General features: G+C 38.4%; 1 protein-coding gene across 7 annotated transcripts in view; it reads left to right on the top strand.

Moving 5' to 3' along the window:
• The window catches only part of PBRM1 (polybromo 1), an 86423-nt gene that overhangs the window by 48183 nt on the left and 17309 nt on the right, over positions 1-20931 (top strand). For 2 of the 7 annotated variants that reach the window (XM_075183090.1, XM_075183088.1), the window contains exons 14-28: positions 492-509; positions 3722-3998; positions 5527-5632; positions 6953-7595; positions 7981-8192; positions 9364-9549; positions 10911-11068; positions 11277-11543; positions 12086-12231; positions 13172-13329; positions 13680-13863; positions 14800-15010; positions 16723-16926; positions 17319-17520; positions 20013-20183. In XM_075183090.1, coding sequence (XP_075039191.1) covers positions 492-509; positions 3722-3998; positions 5527-5632; positions 6953-7595; positions 7981-8192; positions 9364-9549; positions 10911-11068; positions 11277-11543; positions 12086-12231; positions 13172-13329; positions 13680-13863; positions 14800-15010; positions 16723-16926; positions 17319-17520; positions 20013-20183 — 3143 coding nt within the window. The remainder of the gene's footprint in view (positions 1-491; positions 510-3721; positions 3999-5526; positions 5633-6952; positions 7596-7980; positions 8193-9363; positions 9550-10910; positions 11069-11276; positions 11544-12085; positions 12232-13171; positions 13330-13679; positions 13864-14799; positions 15011-16722; positions 16927-17318; positions 17521-20012; positions 20184-20931) is intronic. The other 5 variants (XM_075183093.1, XM_075183091.1, XM_075183092.1 and 2 more) reach the window with 3 other exon arrangements.

The raw sequence follows: 20931 nt of genomic DNA, 5'->3' as shown, positions 1-20931 counted from the left end.
TTACAGTAACGCGGCCAATTGAATTCCCCCCTATGTGTCTCCCAACCTCTCTTGTGTTCTTGCCAGCCTTAAACCTAAAGTCTACACACACAGCTGTTCACTTATTTTGTTAAATTGCTGCTTTGTTTCTTGTGATCCGCTTTTGAACCTAAGTATCTGCCATCACAATTTAAATCGCATATTTTCATATATCAGTAACTGCAATTAATCGCCAGAATACAATGAAGTGTATAAAAATATTGGGTAGTGTGTTTTAACTTGTTGCAAATGCCACTGTGTATGTAGCTATGTGACAGACATGCATTCTCCTGCATTTCTTCAGAATTAAGTTTAAGTGACACATTGAGTTAGTGTTATTTGAGTTTTATATCCTATATTAGCTTAGTACCATTTTATAGGTTGACCTAGAGCAGTTGTATATGGTTTTTACTATTTATGTGATACTTCTTGCTTTTTGTGACACTCCATTGCAATTTACTTTTTAAAAAAAGCTGCAGTAGCAAGTCATGGTAAGATGAATGCAGTTTACATTCATGCTTCATTGGTAAAATATTTGTTTTGGGGTTTAGTTGTCATTTGAAATATTTCAGTGATTTGGTATAGTTTATTGATTTGCGGATCATCAATTTTTGCATTTACCGTCTGAGCTTTGGTTGTGCTATTGCTTTTTATTTAGCTTTGTTCTCATTTTTTACAAGTCAGATTTGTATTTCTTGTTGGCAATCTAAGGCGTCACACCCAATAGCATTTCTTAAATGCATTTTACAAGCGCTTTTAACTTTTTGTAAAATGCATGTAATCAAGTCTGATACTAGAAATCATCGCTTCTAGTGTCAATATACCCATTGACATTTTTTATTTGCGCTTTGTTCTGTTGCATATGAGAGCCTACAAAATGAGAGCATTAAAACACATGTATGAAGCACCCAACTTGACAAATGCTAAATTGCATGAATGAGTGGTTAAATCTGTATTGCAGTGAACCATAATGTGGTTTCCATGGCTGAAATTGAAACTAATGCAAGACAAAAAAAAACCTCAGAGAATTTTGTTTATTTCAAGTGCTTTATTTTCTCATAAATGTCATGATCAACAAAACATTTCTCTACATGAATCAAATATTTTGTTGCTGCCCATTGTTAGAGATGCTGTTATGATAAAGTGTCTGTGTTATATTTTTCAATATTGAGTAGTGTTGTAGTTAGTGTTATAAAAATAAAAAATCAAGTTAATTTTTATTTATTGAACTGTGTGCAGGTTACATTGAGTTAGGACTCGATTGGAATAGGTATAAAATCCAGTCAGATGACCAAATTTGACTGCGTGTGCAGTTACCATCTGACCTCTGACCTCTGACCCCTGTAGGCTTTGGGCATTCTGCCTGAACTCTAAACCTTTCCAATAAAATATATATTATTGGGAGTGTGTACTGGAACACCGCAGTAGTTTGCTACAGTAGTCAACTCTGTTTGCTGTTTGTTCAGTTGTTCAATGTGTGCGTGCTTCTGTATTATGCAAGGAAGTTCCAGGGATGTTACCCTGCAGCATAACCACAGAAGTGGTAGGTACTTGTGTGGAATAGCTTAATCGGCTTTCCCATGCAAGGCTTTACCTATGGATCTATGCTGATATCTGTGACTATGTTTAACTGTGTCCATGCTATATATTTTTTTTTTTTTTTTAGTTAAGTGACGATCAAAACCTTTTTACTGTTTCTATAACTTTTGCAAATGCTGAACAAAGTACCTATATTTGTAATCCCTTACAAGCACTTCATAAGTGTCAAAGGCTTTTTTGACATTTACATTAAGTTTATGCAAAGAGTCAATATTTGCAGTGTTGACCCTTCTTTTTGAAGACCACTGACTTCGCCCTGGCATGCTGTCAATCAACTTCTGGGCCACATACTGAATGATGGCCGCTCATTCTTGCCTAATCAATGCTTGGACTTTGTCAGAATTTGTGGGTTTTTGTTTGTCCACCCGCATCTTGAGGATTGACCACAAGTTCTCAATGGGATTAAGATCTGGGGAGTTTCCTGGCCATGGACCCAAAATTTTGATGTTTTGATCCCCAAGCCACTTAGTTATCACTTTTGCCTTATGGCAAGGTCCTTCATCATGCTGGAAAAGGCATTGTTCACCAAACTGTTCTTGGATGGTTGGAAGAAGTTGCTCTTGGAGGATGTTTTGGTACCATTCTTTATTCATGGCTGTGTTCTTAGACAACATTGTGAGTGAGCCCACTCCCTTGGCTTAGAAGCAACACCAAACATGAATGGTCTCAGGATGCTTTACTGTCTGCATGACACAAGACTGATGGTAGCGCTTTCCTTCTCTGGACAAGCGGTTTTCCAGATGAGCCACATAATCTGAAAGGGGATTCATCAGAGAAAATGACTTTACCGAAGTCCTCAGCAGTCCAATCCCTGTAACTTTTGCAGAATATAAGTCTGTCCCTGATGGTATTTCCTGGAGAGAAGTGGCTTCTTTGCTGGCCTTCTTGAGACCAGGCCATCCTCCTAAAGTCTTTGCCTCATGCATTCACACCTGCCTGCTGCCATTCCCGAGCAAGCTCTGCACTGGTGGGTGCCCCTATCCCACAGCTGAATCGCCTGAATCAACTTTAGGAGATGGTCTTGGCGCTTGTTGGACATTTTTGGGTGCCCTGAAACCTTTTTCACATGACTTAGGTACAATCTTACCAAGAGCAATATCCTTGCCTGTGAAGACCTTTTTGTGCAAAGCAATGATGACTGAACCGGTTTCCTTGCAGGTAACCTTGGTTAACAGAGGAAGAACAATTATTTCAAGCACCACCCTCCTTTTAAAGCTTCCAGTCTGTTATTCTAACTCAATCAGCATGACAGAGTGATCTCCAGCCTTGTCCTCGTCAACATTCTCATCTGTGTTAAAGAGAGAATCACTGACCTGATATCAGCTGATCCTTTTTGGGAGGGCTGAAATGCAGTGGAAATGTTATTTTTGGGATAAAGTTCATTGTCATGGGAAATAGGGACTTTGAATTAATTGCAATTCATCTGATCACTCTTCATGACATTCTGGAGTATATGCAAAATTGCAATCATAAAAACTGAGGCAGCAGACTTTGTGAAAAATAACATTTGTGTCCTTCTCAAAACTTTTGGCCATCACTACATTTTAAGGGAAATATTCTTAGATTTCTCATTAAAATAACTTTGGTAAAAATACACTTCAATTATTTCCAGTTTCATTATCAAATATATATGTGTGTGTGTGTGTGTTAATTTGCTGTGAAATAAAAGGATTGTTTGTAGGCCCTTACTTTGGTTAGGCCAGGAAAATAAACAAATTCCCAGAAAAACAAGACGTTACAAAGTATGAAAAAGTTTCTGGTCAGTTAGGTACAAACTACCTCGGGATATAAAGGGGTTGAGGAGAAAATATACCCTAATTTCTATGTAAAAGAACATTTTGCCCTCAAAATGAAGTTATTCTAAGAAAGGCAAATGACTGCTTTATTATTGTGTGTTTCATTAGCCATAGTGTAAGCAGGACTTGTGGTATTTGTACCATGGCAAATAAATCCTATCATTTTAATATTCTTAATATATTACATAGAATTGGAACTGTAGAATGAATACTGTCACAGATAACGATGCATTAGTTGGCCAGAATTTAAACTAGGATTTATCTTGCGAACCTATGTTTTTCTAAATATCCTTATTCATTTCATCCAGCAAGAAAAACATAAGGAAACAGAGGATGAAGATTTTGTTCAACGCGGTTCTGGAGTCCCGGGAACCCGTTACTGGCCGCCGCCTATGTGAACTTTTTATGTTCAAACCATCCAAAAAAGACTATCCAGACTACTATAAAATTATTCTAGAGCCCATGGATTTGAAAACAATTGAACACAACATTCGGGCAGACAAATATGCGACAGAAGATGCAATGATGGATGACATGAAGCTGATGTTTCGGAACGCCTGGCACTACAACGAGGAAGGCTCCCAGGTAGGAGTGTACAGCATTCTGTAGGGAATATCTATTATGGATACTTTACAAATCTTCCTACTTAACTTCATACACCATAATGTACTGTGAAGGACTGATGTAGGGGCTGATTGGTAGCTTTCGTATGGATCTTTTCAGACTTTATCTTGAAAGTGAATCTAAACAAAATAAATATTTATGATGTGTTGTTGTATTGGGTGAGCTGTTACTACCTTTTTTTTTTTGTTGTTGTTCTGTTTGAGATGATTGTGTATATAGTAAAATATAGTAATATAATGGCAAATGGGAATTCCTGTTTAACGTAGTTTCCTTTGCTGTCAGCAAACCTATCACAGGCCCCTTACAAGATACATTTCCTTTGTGTATTTCATTTCTGTAGATAGTGTGCCAGAGGGATCTGTTAATGTTAATACAAATTAAAGCATAATGACTACTAAAGCAACACAACTATTGACTCATGCCCTTAGTTTAATGACTCCCAATCCTAGTCCTCAAGTACCCCCAACAAGTCATGTCAAGATTTTCTTTAATCATACACTTATGAGGCAATCTACTTGGTCACTCATTTCCCCACCTGTTCTCTCAGACAGATATGCACAAAACATAAGCTATTGAGGGTACCTGAGGACTGGAGTTAAGAAACACTGTATTAGGTCAACTAGTATTTAATAGAGATTACATTATCCATTGTATGCTTCCATGGTTCATGCACATATATTGTAGGGGAAATATCTCAAGTGTTTATAGCATGAAGAACCTGATGATTGTATGCTCATTGTGACAAATGTAACTTTTTTATTTTGGTGTTTGTACAACATAGGCAAATTAATTGACATAGCATTAACTATATTACTACTGAGGCATACAAGACGAAGAGTATTCTTATTGGCAACAGGTGCACTATAAGGCAGGTTACAGTCTGCGACTGATGCATATGTCTCTGATAAAAAATATATAAACTTCACTAGCTACCCAATTTTCCTGTCTCTGAAAGTTGTCTCCAGCCATTGTAGTAGTATTGGGGCCTGAATTGAAAACAATAATTTTTTTTTATGACCCATGGAGAACTTTTTTTTTTTGTTTTGTTACTCCAGTTATGTAGTGATAAGTACACTTCACACACAATCAAATATATAACACAGCACCTATATGTGAGAAATGCAAAAACAATTGAAAATAGATAGAGAAGGACAGGGAAGATGACTTCTTCAGTTAGTGGTGGAGATAATAGTGGTGTGAAATGTGAATTCAACTACTCATGTGTAACGATATTTTTGCTGCAGGGTAATTTTAAATACCATAAAGTTGATGCCGCACTGTATATTGTCCGATGGTTATTGTAGTGTGCCCCTGCAGATGTCCTTTTCAATTAGTCACTCTAAAAATGAAACTCTGCTGGAGCTCAGGAACAGAACATTGTGTGTCCATGAAATGATCGCCTGTTGGGATGAGAAAACAAGTAACAGTATGATGTCTGTAAACTCTGTTTGGTTCAGACATATTCCTTACTTGCTATTTTTTTTATTAGGTTTATAATGATGCACATGTTCTGGAGAAGGTCCTTAAGGAGAAAAAGAAAGAGCTTGGTCCTTTACCAGATGATGATGACATGGCGTCTCCTAAACTCAAATTAAGTAAGTGATCCGCTTTCTCACCTCTTCTATCTTGTAGTTTCAGCCCTTGTTGCTTTTTACTATGGATAATTTCATTATCAAGATAGTGCTAGGTTAAAGCAATATTCATACTAATGCAACGTTTATTCACTTTTCTGTGGTTTTTTGTCTACATCAGAGTTTCCTAATTCTTTCAAGCTTTTGTCTAATATATGTGTGATTTATTGTGTGCAGTGCGCTGTTAGAGTAAATGCGCTGGACCAATCGATATTGTTCCATTTCATGTGTTGGGCACTACAATACTTACCAATTGTTTATCCAAACTATTTACATTCTTTCCAAGCAGATGTTAACAAATAGTTCAGTTAAAGTCATGCTGGGTTCTACAAATGACTGAAATAACTCTTATTACTTTTAGTATAACTTCTGCCTGAAATCAGTAATTAAAGGCAAAGCTGTTGCTACCATTTGGAAGATACGTAAGAATAACGGACACCCTATAGCAACATCTGTGACCATAGAAACTGTAATTGCAGTCAACAGTTTTATTATATGGTTACAAATGCTAAGTGTGTCAGTCATTCACTACACGTCTGTAAAATAAAAGTAACTGACATATTCAACTGCTGATTTTGGGCAGTAGTCCTGTTTCAAATATTGAGTTATTCCATTAATAACTGTGGGCAGCACAGTGGCGTAGTGGTTAGCACATCTGCCTCACAGCACTGGGGTCATGAGTTCGATTCCCGACTATGGCCTTATCTGTGTGGAGTTTGTATGTTCTCCCTGTGTTTGCGTGGGTTTCCTCCGGGTGCTCCGGTTTCCTCCCACACTCCAAAAAAATATACTGGTAGGTTAATTGGCTGCAATCAAAAATTGACCCTAGTCTGTCTGTCTGTCTGTGTGTGAGTGTGTGTCTATAGTAGGTAATTTAGACTGTAAGCTCCAATGGGGCAGGGACTGATGTGAATGAGTTCTCTGTACAGCGCTGCGGAATTAGTGGCGCTATATAAATAAATGATGATGATGATGATGATGATGATTAAGTTGTGGTAATTGGCAAAATTATATTATTGACGTGCTCGTATTATACTATTGTGTGTGTGGTCTAGATGGCGTGTGTTCATGTGATATGACTTGCTTGTTATATGGCTGTAGGTTGTATTTTTATTCATACACCACAGTAATGAAATGTCTTTAATAACTTTGCAGCTTCCACCCATAAATACACTTCCTGGTGTGTTTGTGACTTTCATACATCTTTGATAGCACTTATAAATTAATACCATCAGATTCCCTTTTCCCCATCCAAGTTGTTCAAAAAATCTCTCTTCTATCTAGGTAGAAAAAGTGGAATTTCTCCAAAGAAATCCAAATACCTGAGTCCCATGCAGCAAAAATTGAACGAGGTATATGAGGCGGTAAAAAATTATACTGATAAACGAGGCAGACGTCTAAGCGCCATCTTTCTGCGTCTACCTTCCCGCTCTGAGCTCCCTGACTACTACTTGACTATCAAAAGGCCTATTGATATGGAGAAGATAAGAAGTCACATAATGGCCAACAAGTACCAGGATATTGATGCTATGTGTGAAGACTTTGTGATCATGTTTAATAATGCATGCACTTACAATGAGCCTGAGTCTTTAATTTATAAAGATGCTTTAGTCCTACATAAAGTGTTACTTGAGACCCGCAGAGATATTGAAGGAGACGAGGACTCTCATGTCCCCAATGTAACTCTACTCATTCAGGAGCTCATCCACAACCTCTTTGTGTCCATGATGAGTCATCAGGATGATGAAGGAAGATGTTACAGTGATTCTCTGGCTGAAATACCTGCTGTTGACCCCAAGTTTCCTAAAAGGCTTCCTCTGACTTTTGAGATTATCCGAAAGAATGTAGAAAACAACCGTTATCGAAGACTTGACCTATTCCAGGAGCACATGTTTGAGGTTCTAGAAAGAGCACGACGGATGAATCGGTTAGTAACTTGATAATAACAGGGACATTCTATTTATTACAGATGCATCTCCAGGGAAGATATATTCTATTTGTGTGGGAAAAGACCTTGATTTTTTTAAGGTGGGAAATGAAATGCAAATCTGACAATACAACAGTACTACTAGCAGCTCTTTAAAGTGTTAAGGAAAACAATATATGTAGTTTCTTTAAACATTGTTTAATTTTTAATTCTGTTACTGCTATTGTGCGGATGTGCAAAAACAGTTCTGTGGTCATAGCGGAGGCTTCAGTCTACCTGGTACTGCTGGAACACATCTATACCTGTCCCACAATTCCAGTGCTGGGTGTCACGTGTGGTATATGTGTCTGTAAGTGCTTCTTTCCTTCCTCTCTCCTTCTGTAAGGACGGACTCTGAAATCTACGAGGACTCTGTAGAGCTTCAGCAGTTCTTTATTAAGATTCGAGATGAGCTCTGCAAGAATGGAGAGATCCTCCTCTCTCCGGCCCTGAGTTACACCACCAAACACCTTCACAATGATGTTGAGAAGGAGAAGAAGGAAAAGCTGCCAAAAGAACTTGAAGAAGACAAGGCCAAAAGAGAGGAGGAGAAAAAAGGTATTTACATCATGTTCCCATTTAAATTTGTTGTCCGTGTAAAGATCTGAAAAGCTCCTAACAGGTGAGTTAAGGGAGTGGTGAGTATTGGCTAAGCAGAACACTTAAACCCCATAATCGGCTTGGATGGTTGATGGACTTGGCTCAGTCCCACACAAGAAGCCCAATGGACCTACGAGCATTAATAGGAGGATTTACAGTCATGAGTAAAATTTTTTTTTTTTTAAAAAGACCATATGCATGGGCCCGGTACATGCACTGCATAAATTATATGGGCTGTGGTCATGCAACTAGCTAGTGAGTTTGGGCCCTAAAAATATGAGTGCAGAACCATTGAAGCAAGCTCAATCCCAGTTTGGATTTTAAGCAAACAGTTAATCCTTTAATCTACAGATTTCTGTGCAGTGTCATGAAATCTGTGAACTGAATGATGAGCACCGAGTTAATCTTCACTTACAATTAGAATATTTTTATTAACCTGCAGTTTGCTATTTTAAACAACTTTATGTAAGATGAGCATATTCCAGTGTTTACTTTTCACAAAATGAATAAGTCTATAATAATATCAACTATCTTGGTGGTAATTCAGAGCACTTCAGTTGTTAAACTGAATTCCCTACTCTATGCAAAGCATGATAATTAGGCTGGGAAGTCTCTCTAGTTTTAGTGTTGCTAGATAACACTGTTGTTCATCATATTCAACATACTCTTTCCCTAGTTAATTTAACAGCATTCCGAAGAGTGCTAATTTGAGACACTATCGTTTTCTCTTCTCTGTGGATGTTACACAGCAGCCCTACATAATACAGTCAGGCAACATTATCTGCCACTCACCACCTGGGCATTGTAAGAGCACATGCTAAGACAGCCGTGTGTGGCCAAGCCATAATTAAAGGGACAGATGTTCTATAAGGCCACATATATGCCCATGCAACTGGTTGAAGCAACAGCATTTGTCACACTGTGTATTCCACATGAAACTACCTCTTAGTTTAACCATATTCATGTGTTGTGTCCAGTCATGTAAGAGCAATAAATATATAGTGTAACAGATTATTATTATTATTATTTAAAAAAAAAAAAAAAAAAAAAAAAAAAAGACCTCTAGCCAAGTGGGTTGTGTCGATGTGTGAATTATGTGCTTACTTTTTTTTTGGTCTTTGTTAATAAGAAGCTGAAAAGAGTGAAGATCCCGGAGGAGTTTCTGGCCAGTCTGGGCTGCACCGTACATACAGCCAGGACTGCAGCTTTAAGAACAGCATGTACCATGTTGGGGACTATGTGTATGTGGAACCTGCGGAAGCCAACCTGAAGCCACATATTGTCTGCATCGAGCGCCTCTGGGAGGACACTGCTGGTGAGTTTGTTCATCGAACTAGAGCTATTGCTGTGTTTTGTTTGTAAGTATCATAGGTTTCGGGAGAAAAGAAGTTCTGTTGTAATACCACACACATCACCAAACATCATTATTATTGTGCTTAGTGTTATTTCCAGTGCTATAACTAAACATTTTAGTGCTCTGGGCAAGACAGAGCACTGGCGCCCCTACCCACCTCCCACGCACTTGTGGGAACGCCCAGCTAGAAGGGAGATTCCTACCTGGTGCCGCTGCCGATGTCTTAAACGCAGTATCTACTTGGCCGGCTCCTGGAATGTTGGGTTCCCTGTTTGGAAAATAGATAGTTACTATACACCTCATGGAATGTCGAGAATTCACTAAACAATACGCCTCCCAACCAGCCCGACATTAAATCATTAGCTTTTTTTGTTCAATCAACAGGCCTCCTTGTATCCAATCAGCCCCAGAATTTAATAGCATTCACAATTAATGAATATTGCTTATTTTCCCCCATATAGCCCCAACATTAAATTAAATGTCTCCTTCCCCCTAATCAGCCCTACAATTAGTGTTTACGTTTAATAAATAAGCCTCCTTACCCCAAACCAGCCCCATTAAATTAAAAGCATTCACATTTAATAAACCAACCAATTTCACCCCTCACCAGCACCGGCATTAATAGCATTTGCATTTAATACAAAGGCATATTTCCACCCCCCAGCACCACAATCAAATCTATGGCATACAAATCCCCACCACATTTAATAAAGATTATTACTACTGATAAACACATCTCTGCCATTTTAAATATATAGTGCTTATTTATTATTTATAATTAATTACTTATTATGGCCCCCTCTTTCCCCTCCTGTTCTTTAGAGCCCTCTCTCTCCCCTCCTGTTTTTTTTTTTTTTTTTTTTACAGCCCCCTCCCCCTGTTCTTTATTATAGCCCCCCCTGTTCTTTATTACAGCCCCCCCCCCTGTTCTTTACAGCCCCCACATGTGCACATCAGGTATACTGCAGGATGCAGGGAGCCGGCCGACATTCTCATTGTGTCGGCTCCCTGTCACTCAAAAATGACAGCACTGCAATAAGTATGCTGGGACCATCTGGGGGCTGCATATAGCGGGCGGGTGTTGTGGCTTCTCGGCCTTGCGCCCTGGGCGCTCTCACCGCCCTCCTATCAGTTCTGGTTATTTCTAACACGTCCAACAATGTGTACAATGGGTATTTAAATAAACTCTCCGAAATGGACTGTCTTTTTCTGCTTATTTTTGGATAATAGGCCTTGCCCTTGAATTGGGTATTTATTTATCATGCAAAGGACCTTCAAGAATAGGTTGATGTGTGATTTAAACACTGGCATTTTCTTGGCAGGTGAGAAGTGGTTGTATGGCTGCTGGTTCTATCGTCCCACTGAAACCTTTCATCTCGCCACTCGCAAATTCTTGGAGAAAGAGGTGTTCAAGAGCGATTACTACAACAAAGTGCCTGTAAACAAAATCCTCGGCAAATGTGTTGTGATGTTCGTGAAGGTAAGTAGTACCCCTGTGTGTGTGCCATTGTTAATCTATATACAGTTCTCTCTTTCATGTCACATGTTAATGCTGCAGTCACATTATATGCACACTAGATAAGTCAAATTGTATGTTGTTGTTGTTGTGGGTTTTTTGTGTTTGTTTTTTTTTTATTTCAGTTGTCAGTGATTATTAATTTCTATGGATTTGTTTTCTTATCACATAGGAGTACTTTAAAATCTGCCCTGAAAACTTTAGAGATGAAGATGTGTATGTGTGTGAGTCTCGGTATTCTGCCAAAACCAAATCCTTCAAAAAGATTAAGCTATGGACAATGCCTATCAGTTCAGTACGGTTCAGGCCCAGGGATGTGCCTCTACCTGTGGTGCGTGTGGCCTCTGTGTTTGCGTTAAAGGATAAGGTGGATGAAGATCTGCCCACTGATAGCACAGAAGATACAAAAGAGGAAGATATCACTATCTGCTTGGAGAAGGTTTGTATAATGTCCTCCTAATATTACATTAGTGTTTTTCTTCTCATGTCTACCAGTAGATACACTATTAGCATAAAGACAAGATCATATCTCCATCCTACCGTTTGTAGTAATATGTCACACAAAGCTGTTTATACATTAGCTCTTGTATCCTCTTCAGCCTGTAATCCCTTTCATCTGGGCTCCTGCAGTGATTTAAGGTGTTGTTTATTTGAATTAATGTTAACAAATGTCAGCCCTCAATTTTGGTTGTTTTTGCATACTCAAACTAGCTAAATCTATCAAAGTCAAAAAGACTAAGTTTACTATGAAAGTCTGCTACAATCTGATTGGTTGCAGCACTTTTTTTTTTTCCTTCAATCTGCAGTACTTTGACTAATGCCATTAGTTGTGTAGTCAGTATAACCTTTGTAAGACATAGGTATTCTCAGTACACAAAGCGGGTTTTGTTTTTATTTAATATTTGGTATGTGCTTAGTGAGTAATAAACCCCTGATGTGCATATATAGACTAAACAAAAACTTATAAATATATATTTCCAGGAAAAGGAAGATGTTCCAGTTGATATGCCTAATGGGGAGCCTGGTTGTCATTACTATGAGCAGCTTCGGTACAATGACATGTGGCTGAAGGTTGGGGATTGCGTGTTTATTAAGTCACATGGATTAGTCAGGCCAAGAGTGGGCAGGTAAGGACTAGAACACAGAATGGATAAAACCGCCGTACTTTCCTTCATTACTGCATATGCGGTTTTCATTGTTTTAGACTGTTGTTTGCCTCTATGTGGTGTGTATTTTAATATGGCTTCTATGGTTTTGAGATTCTTTCTTGTGGTATAATTTTAAATATATTCCTAATTAATTGCTTTTTGTATTACTTGGTTATACTATAATGTTGTTCGCTAAAATACGTAAACAAAACTTCCTCAGGTTTGCCAGGCCTGGTCTAGTACTTTAGTATAGGGCATAGAACTACACTACTGCTGTGTGTAAAATGTCACAGGGTGTTGATTATTCCTTGTACTTGAGTGCTAATTTAATAAACAAGTAATAAAAATATATTTTGGTATACTGCACTTAACTTTTTGTTTAATTATGGAGGGTTGTTTTGGAGAAAGAGAAATCTGTCACACAGCTGTACTTTGTGAGGATTCCTTTTGTGCCAAACTGCTTGTAGATGGGCCAAGGGTTGGGTACAGGGTTGGTGCCCTACACCAGACCCAGACTATCTCTATTCAAGGCACCCTTAGGGTCTCCCAAAAATTTTCAAGGCACCCCTAAGCCAAAATAGTTACCAAGTAGTCCCCCCGACTTGCTTACCACTGGCCCTGGCCGAGGCACCCCTGTAAGATCTCCAAGGCACCCCAGGGAGCCTAGGCGCACAGTTTAGCAACCGCTGATGTACAGTATATTGGGATCACTTGTGTGTTATAGAAGTGTTCACATTGCTCATGTAGGATATTCTTTGTGGATTACTGTGTTAGTGTTGTGGGGCAGTATATAAAGTGTTTATTTTTGTGGGATTATAACTGTGGTATTGGTGTTCTATCTACATTGTATAAAATATGTTTCACACATTATTCAAAATAGATACATGATGGTATAATGAGTTTTAATTTGTTCTTTTAGGATAGAAAAAATGTGGCTTCGGGATGGAGCGGCCTATTTCTTTGGTCCAATATTTATTCATCCTGAGGAGACCATTCATGAGCCAACCAAAATGTTCTACAAGAAGGAAATGTTTTTGAGTAACTTGGAAGAGACCTGTCCTATGACCTGCATTTTAGGTGGGGTGTGTTTTCTTTCTACACTTAGAGGCAGTTTTGATTATGTGAAGAAGAGGGATATAAACAAAGCAAAAAATCGTGTTTCACTTCATCTTGAAATATTTAAGTTGTAGTAGATTTCTTTGTTTTATGTAAGTGGAGATTGACCTATCCATTCTCCCACAAAGTATAAGTAAATATATAAATGTTCTCACATGGTAATATCACTGAGCGTCACAGAGAGATATGGTGTACAGAAGAGATGACCAAACGTTGTTGTTCTCGCATTAATCATTCCTTTGCCTCTTGGGGCTTCATCCTAGTGTAATTGTGACGTTGGTTGTGGTGTATAATGTTTGTTTTTCTTCTAGGAAAGTGCGCCGTGTTGTCATTCAAGGATTTTCTGTCGTGTCGTCCGACCGAAATCTCTGAAAATGATGTATTGCTTTGCGAAAGTCGATATAATGAGAGTGACAAGCAAATGAAGAGGTTTAAAGGGCTGAAAAGATTTTCGTTGTCTGCCAAGGTTGTGGATGATGAAATTTACTACTTCAGGTGAAATGCATGGAGAGAAATTAGCATTTTTATTATAGTTTTTGTCTGACCGTGTACATTAGTTGGTGCTACTAGTTTTCTTTTCAGTGAACTTCAGAAATTAGATAGAAGGTGAACAGGGCATCAGTAGACCTCGGTGATGACTAGGTAGCTATGAGAGACGCATTGGCAGTACAGATGATACTGAGATGCAATACCTACTGCAACCTGGATGCCGCTAAATGCATTTTGGTCTGTTTAGCATCTGAAATCTGTGCCATGAGTACTGACAGTGTGTTCTATTGGTCACTAGTCTTAGGCTGAGATCACTATTTAGGTTTGTTCACCTTCTGGAGCACACAGTGCAGGGTAACGCACCTCAGACAACCTTCCATGATTACATTACTGTCTCAAACCTTATGTAAATTGCACATATTTGGTGACCATGTACTTGGGAAGAAAAGTAACTTATTACAGTTTTACAGCTGTATTATGTAGAGTAGAGAGCAGAATCATGGAAACGTGTTTCTATTTTTTCCCTATATAATGCACTTAAAGCATAGACATTTATTCAAATATGCTACTAATGGAAAGAGCTTCACGTCCACCATTTATCTCCCCCTTATAAAGGGCCTCCTCATTGAGTTAGCAGAAATATGGGCTCCTTTGCATAAATAACCACCGTTATGTCAATATTGGGAATTAAATGTCTGACACTGTGGAGCCCTCCAGCCACCTGAATAAGGACTAGAAAGACAGTGAAATCTAAGTTTAAAGAGTTGTATCGGTGGACGTGGTACCTATGGACAGGTGCTGCAGTATAGTGGGCAGATTCCCATAGGTGGACATTTAAATTAACCTGTTACTAATGTTTTTAAATCTGCTGTAAGAATAAGGAAATCATTGAGTTTGAGATGATATAAAATACATTTGCTAACTAGTAATTTGTTTTCTTAGAAAACCTATTGTACCTCAAAAAGAACCATCTCCTCTCTTGGAAAAGAAGATCCAGGATCTAGAGGCAAAGTTTGCAGAGTTGGAGGGGGGTGACGAGGAGATTGAAGATATGGGAGAAGAGGAGGGAGAGGTCCTGGAAGCCCCATCTCTCCCACAGCTCCAAACTCCCATGTCTGGTGAACTAGAGCTCATGCCATACACTCCCCCGCAGGTAACAGAAAAAGATAACAATATGATGATTCCCAAATCTAGTTTGTACGTGAATAACGTTAAGGAATATGAGTTGTTCTAATATAGAGTTAGCATTCGTTACACTTTCTGTGTAATGTCCAATGCTCCAGTCCAGGTTTAACGTATGTTTGTCCTCCAGGATCATAAAGTGGACTTAACATTTTATAATGGAAGTGATATGGTTCTATGTTTGTGCCCCCTGTGTACTCGTTGTGCAGGTAATGTTTCTATTGTGTTTTGTCTGCTCTGCTCACACTGAAAATGGACAAAGTCTAGGTCAGGTATATTTACATTTGTTCTTTAAGGTAGACACAGACAATGTAATAACATATATCTAGTATCCCAAATCTGCACTTCTTGTGCTTTCCTGAAATATGATTACCTGGGGGACAGTTACCAGATCTGATCTCCTTACTTAAATTAGAAAACATTTTGAGTCCTACTGGGAGAAAATTGCCATATAAATAAAATTATTATTAGTTTCAATGTGATTTGTGTCTCCATAAATAGCAGAAAGGGAAGAGTTAAATAAATCTGGGATATGTCCAGTGCATCAATAATACACTCCAGTGATATGCCCAAATTATTGCTAATAGATGTGTCAAAATGCAATAATGTGTTATCATAACTTACAGATAACATACTTTGAAAAGCAATTTAATTTTATTGAAAAGAGCATCTTGTATTTCTGACCCCTTTTTTATAATCTTCTCATATAGTTTTCATGAAGGGGTCACTGTATAACAGTCATTAATATTGTGTATTGTAGTAAACTACCCCAAACACAATCTCCTATTGTGTTTATATTATTTTCTATTTCTTAACATATTGCTTTATCATTTCCTAATTTTTGTGACTGTCACGTCTTGTGCTGGAAGCACAAATAAGTAAAGTTATATGTTAGCCATTAGCATGTCTGCAAATGTTAATTAACTGTACTGAACAAATCATCAGACTGCTTTATTGCTATGAGGAAGGGACAAACTCTCTTTATAAGCAGCTCTTGTAACCAACATTATTATGCCAAGTAAAACAAGGGCACCCATGTGTATGCGAGAAATTCAGTTCACAATTTGTGATATTTTTCTCGATTTAATTGGCCTATAGGGTATACTTGTGAAAGATAGCAATTTACCATATGATTGGCTGATTATTTGTTTTAAAAATAAACTTTTCAGCTTAACTTTAAAAGAAGAAACGCTTCCCTTTGTAAGTATTAACGATTTTAACAAAGTAAAGGGAGGGATCATACCTGTTTTTGTATTTAGGACTAAGTCAGAATAGGAGCAACGAGTGTAAATAGTGATCATTGGATGATCATTCTTACAAGTAACAGATGCAAATAGTTGTAAATAAGCACACAACATTATTGAATATAAAAGGCTTTTCCATTCTTTGTGTCATGTGCTGTCATTAGCAGGGTGCTTTCCGCTCATCTCATGGGATTACAAGTTGGGGTTCCATGTCTGGTGCAGAATAAGTCTTGGTTTTTGGGGGCTTTGCCGCTTGGGCAGAATAGTGAAAAGCAGCAATACCACGTGTTTATGCTGTCTCATAGGTCATGACCTTCCCTGTCTGAACGAAGCGTTTCTTTCTTATCAAATGCACGACAAAAAATTTTTTAAAAAAAGAAGGCTTTTATTTTTTTTTGTTAATCCTTTTGCAATTGGTGTTTTTAAAACACTAAATCAGGCCGCCGCAATTTCAAGCTCCCCCCGATGTACCGACGACCTGACGCCAGGGGTCAGGCTGCCCTCCCCTTCCTCATTGACGCAAAGGGGGAACCTAACAGAGGCAGAGCCCATTGAAAAACCCAGTGACAGACAAACGAAAGATGGCGACCCAGGGGAGACAGTGGACAGCAAATTACCCAAACAGTTTTTAGACAACGGAAAGGTAATTTTTTTTTAGAGCCAAGGTCAGGCCTGCTGTTATTTTTCAGTATTTAGAGGGGTAGTATTTTTTTTTAATTTTTTTTTTATTTTTCTCTGGGGTGGGAGGGCGGATGGCGTGGTATTGCTGCTTTAACGTGGCTGTGCTTGCGTATCTGCTGAATGTCTTCCTAGCTTGTTATTTTTCCTTGTGTGTCTCATTTTTTTAGAACTCATCTAACATAGAACCATACCGACCTGTCCACTCTCTAACATTGGATAGAATAAGACTGCCTGGTGTCGACAACAGCCACAGAAAATATTGTTTTACCACTGGGTTTCAATAATTAATTTTGTCAAGAAAAGTTTAGCGCTCGGCACATCTGAAAGGATTGTCTAATGTGTTTTTCCTCTTAGTCGACGCCTAAGTCTGGCAAAAACAGCACTAAGAAGGAAGGAGGGAAGAGGAAGATTAACATGAGTGGTTACATCCTGTTCAGTAGTGAAATGAGGGCTGTTATAAAGGCTCAACATCCAGACTACTCATTTGGGGAACTTAGTCGTTTAGTAGGAACAGAGTGGCGGAACTTGGAGGCAACAAAGAAAGCGGATTATGAAGGTAAAATATGAATGTGTCTGGTGACAGAGACACTGCATTTATCCTGGTAAAGCAGTTATATAAACAGATACAACAATTGGGTGCTATGATTTTGATGTCAGGTTTCACAATGACATAGTACCCTTCAGGATGATTGATTTTATGTTGTGACCCTCACATCAGTGGAGACATCGCAGTCACCATTTAGAGGTCAGAACTCCAGTTATAGCTATCCCTCTCACTCTGCACTTAGTTTCATTAATTCTGCCTAGCAAACACTGAAGTATCTCAGGGAAAGCAATGCAAAAATGGGCAGAACATATAAATTTCAGGCAGATGCCAGCATGGTCGAAAATGAACCCAGAGCTGCAATGGTGCAAACAATCAATGCTAACTGTACTGTGATGCCCATCTTTTGTGAATTACTTCTATAGCCTCTACTGAGTGGTAATAGTAATACTGCTTTGTAAGTATCAAACATACAAGGATCAGCTTTTACTTTTTTTTTTTTTTTAAAAAGATATATTGAGTTTTGCAATACAGACAATGAGGGAAACAGGCAATACAGGTAAAACAGAACTGCAATGAAGTTTCCACGTAATAAAAGCAGCGTATTGTTATTAATATGAAAATACAAAAGAAAATTTAGGGAGGGTTGGTGGAAGAGAGAAGAGAAAGGAAAGAATAGGGGTGAGAGGGACAGGGGAAATCACTAGCCAAAGCGATAGGGAGAGAAGTAAGAAGAAGATGATGACCCGTGACGAGGATCAAGATTGGTAGTTAGGGCTCAGCGGCCTTAAAATGCAAGAGGAGGGGAGGCTCCGTGAAACTCGGTCCAAGGACTCCAGACCTTATCCAATTGGACAGGAGTGCGGCGGAGGATGCTAGTCATATACTCCATATGATAGACTTGCCAAGTGCGGTTGATCACAGAGGGTAAGGAGGGAGGGCACAGATTTTTCCAAAGAAGGGCAATTTGGCATCTAGCAGCACTAAGCATATGTGTAATAAGTTTCTGAGTTGCTTTTGATATCTTGGGAATAGAGCGCGGGAGTAGGGAATATGAAAGAGATGGAGGGAGAGAAATCTGAGTGATACTGGAGATTAACTGATGGACCGACTTCCAGAAAGGTTTTGGACAATGCCACCATATATGAGACAGGGTGCCCTCCTGACCACATTGACGCCAGCATAGCGATGAGGAACCTGGATAAATCATGTGAATACGGTGAGGCACCAAGTACCAACAGTAGAAAATCTTGCGACAGCTTTTACTTTTAATGTATCACTTGCACAGTCCCTCCTTCTAAATCTCTAATCAATCGCACTCCAGAATTTTAGCTGATTGATTAAAGAACATCATTCCTTGATGTTAAGTGGAACTGGCATCCCAATAACAATACACTGGTATTGCCTTCACCAGTCATTTTTATTGAAAGAAAATGTTTGAAATTAGGGGTACAGATAGCACAGGTGCGGGGGAGTAACTGTTAGGGGTATGGGTGGGACAAATTCAAAATTATACATGAACAAGTAGAGTATAACACCTTCTACAGTATTCATACATTAATACCAAGTGGGCTATCCTCTTTATTATGTCAAATAAGTAACAGAAATTATTACTATAGGTATTGTCTGCTCACCGCCTAAATCAGAGACGGTGGCCATTTTCCTTTACACCACAAGAGCTGTTGATTCTCTCTAATTTAATTTCCATGCTAGAGCAACTGGCATTAAGCATAGTATATCAACATGGAATGCTTAATGCGGATAAAACAGTAAGTTCTGGAACATGCGTGAAGTCTGCTATGGTAACTTGGTGTGGGTATTGTTTAGCTTCACAAAATATTACATTTTGGTCACATGCATTTCCGCCATTTTCACAAACAAATCTGTGGTAACAACATTGAAAAAAGTTATACTGAGACATTATTCTAAATATAGAAATAAGATACATATACCTGTGGGTGGAGTACAACAGGTGTATTTCTTTCTGCTTATCTTTACAGAGGTCTCCAACTGGTTGTCCACTGTCAGAATGTGGCTTTTTATAAATTATATTTCATTATTTGTTTTAATATGTCTGACAAGCAATGTGTTATTATACATACATAGTGTTGTCTTGTTATTATTTCTTAGCTTTTTTTGTTTTGTTTTGTAGTTTAGCTTGTTTTCTTTGTACGTGTAAATTTTGCCAGTGGCCGGGCACTTGGAGGTCATCAGTCCCACTCTTTGAATCGAGTAACATTTTATGTAAAAAGCACAAACTGGGCAATGGAAGTTTTCAGACTATTGCTTTAAAAAAAAAAAAAAAAAAAAAAAAATCACCTTTTTTTTTTTATACTGTTACATGTACATGGTGGATTACTGTGCTCTAGTCTGGTTATTTTAAGAAGTTTTTCACAAAAGCTTTTGTTTGTTTTACCTAAAGAAGCACGAATCGGAGTAAGAAAGAAATCTGTTTCCATCCTGGATTTGAGCTATGGTTGATTTGAAATGTATTTAACTTGCAGAACGTGCTGCCAAAGTGGCAGAGCAACAAGAAAGAGAGCGAGCAGCGCAGCAACAACAGCAGCAGCAGAACTCCTCTCCCCGAGCCGGCACGCCGGTGGGCGCTCTAATGGGCGTTGTTCCTCCACCAACACCGATGGGAATGCTCAACCAGCAGATGACACCCGCCTCGGGTAAGCAAGGCATTAATACTCTGATATTTGCAGAGTCAAATGTGTCAGATTTGACTCCTTTAAAGCATACCTGTTACCTGAACACAGTGGAAGCAGCAGTTTTGTGCTGAACCAATAATCATGATAATGGGAACTAGGAACTGTTGATATCACCCTGGAATGACATGCTTCATGATGTCACTAAATCTGAGCGAATTAATTGGCTGCATTTTCCCGTTAAGGCCTCAGATTGGCTGCCTTCAATTTGTGTAGGCAACTGGTACATTTTAAAGAGAGAGAACCATTGTAAAAACTTCTGACATGCTCCCTAATATCATAGGAGTCTGATAGTCTTGCAATTTAAAGAGACAATTGAGAGGATTCATTGTAAGTGATTATTGACCCAAGGTTTAGTTAGCATTTTTTTTGGAACAAGCTTAGGTGAATTCTGCTACATTAGTGACATAAATAAGTCCTAAATGAAATCTGTGAATTACAAGGATAAATTTATCTAATATATTCTTCGATCAATTACATTACTTCTATGTGTGACAATATGCAGGATGAGGATGGACATGCTCAGAGTGTAATTTTAGATATGGGCACTGAAAATAAAAATAAAAATTAAATTACTAAATCTGCATGGTTCTCCAATTATTAAAAAAAAAAAATATGCCATATTTTTTTTAGCTTTAATTCTGACAAAGCAACAAGTTGGGGGAAAATAGGAAGGATAAAGGTAGACAAGATGGCATTCATAGGGGAGAAA

This window comes from Mixophyes fleayi, chromosome 8 (genome assembly GCF_038048845.1).
Source record: "Mixophyes fleayi isolate aMixFle1 chromosome 8, aMixFle1.hap1, whole genome shotgun sequence".
In the NCBI taxonomy this organism is placed as follows: domain Eukaryota; kingdom Metazoa; phylum Chordata; class Amphibia; order Anura; family Limnodynastidae; genus Mixophyes; species Mixophyes fleayi.
This window is presented reverse-complemented; position numbering and strand designations above follow the sequence as displayed.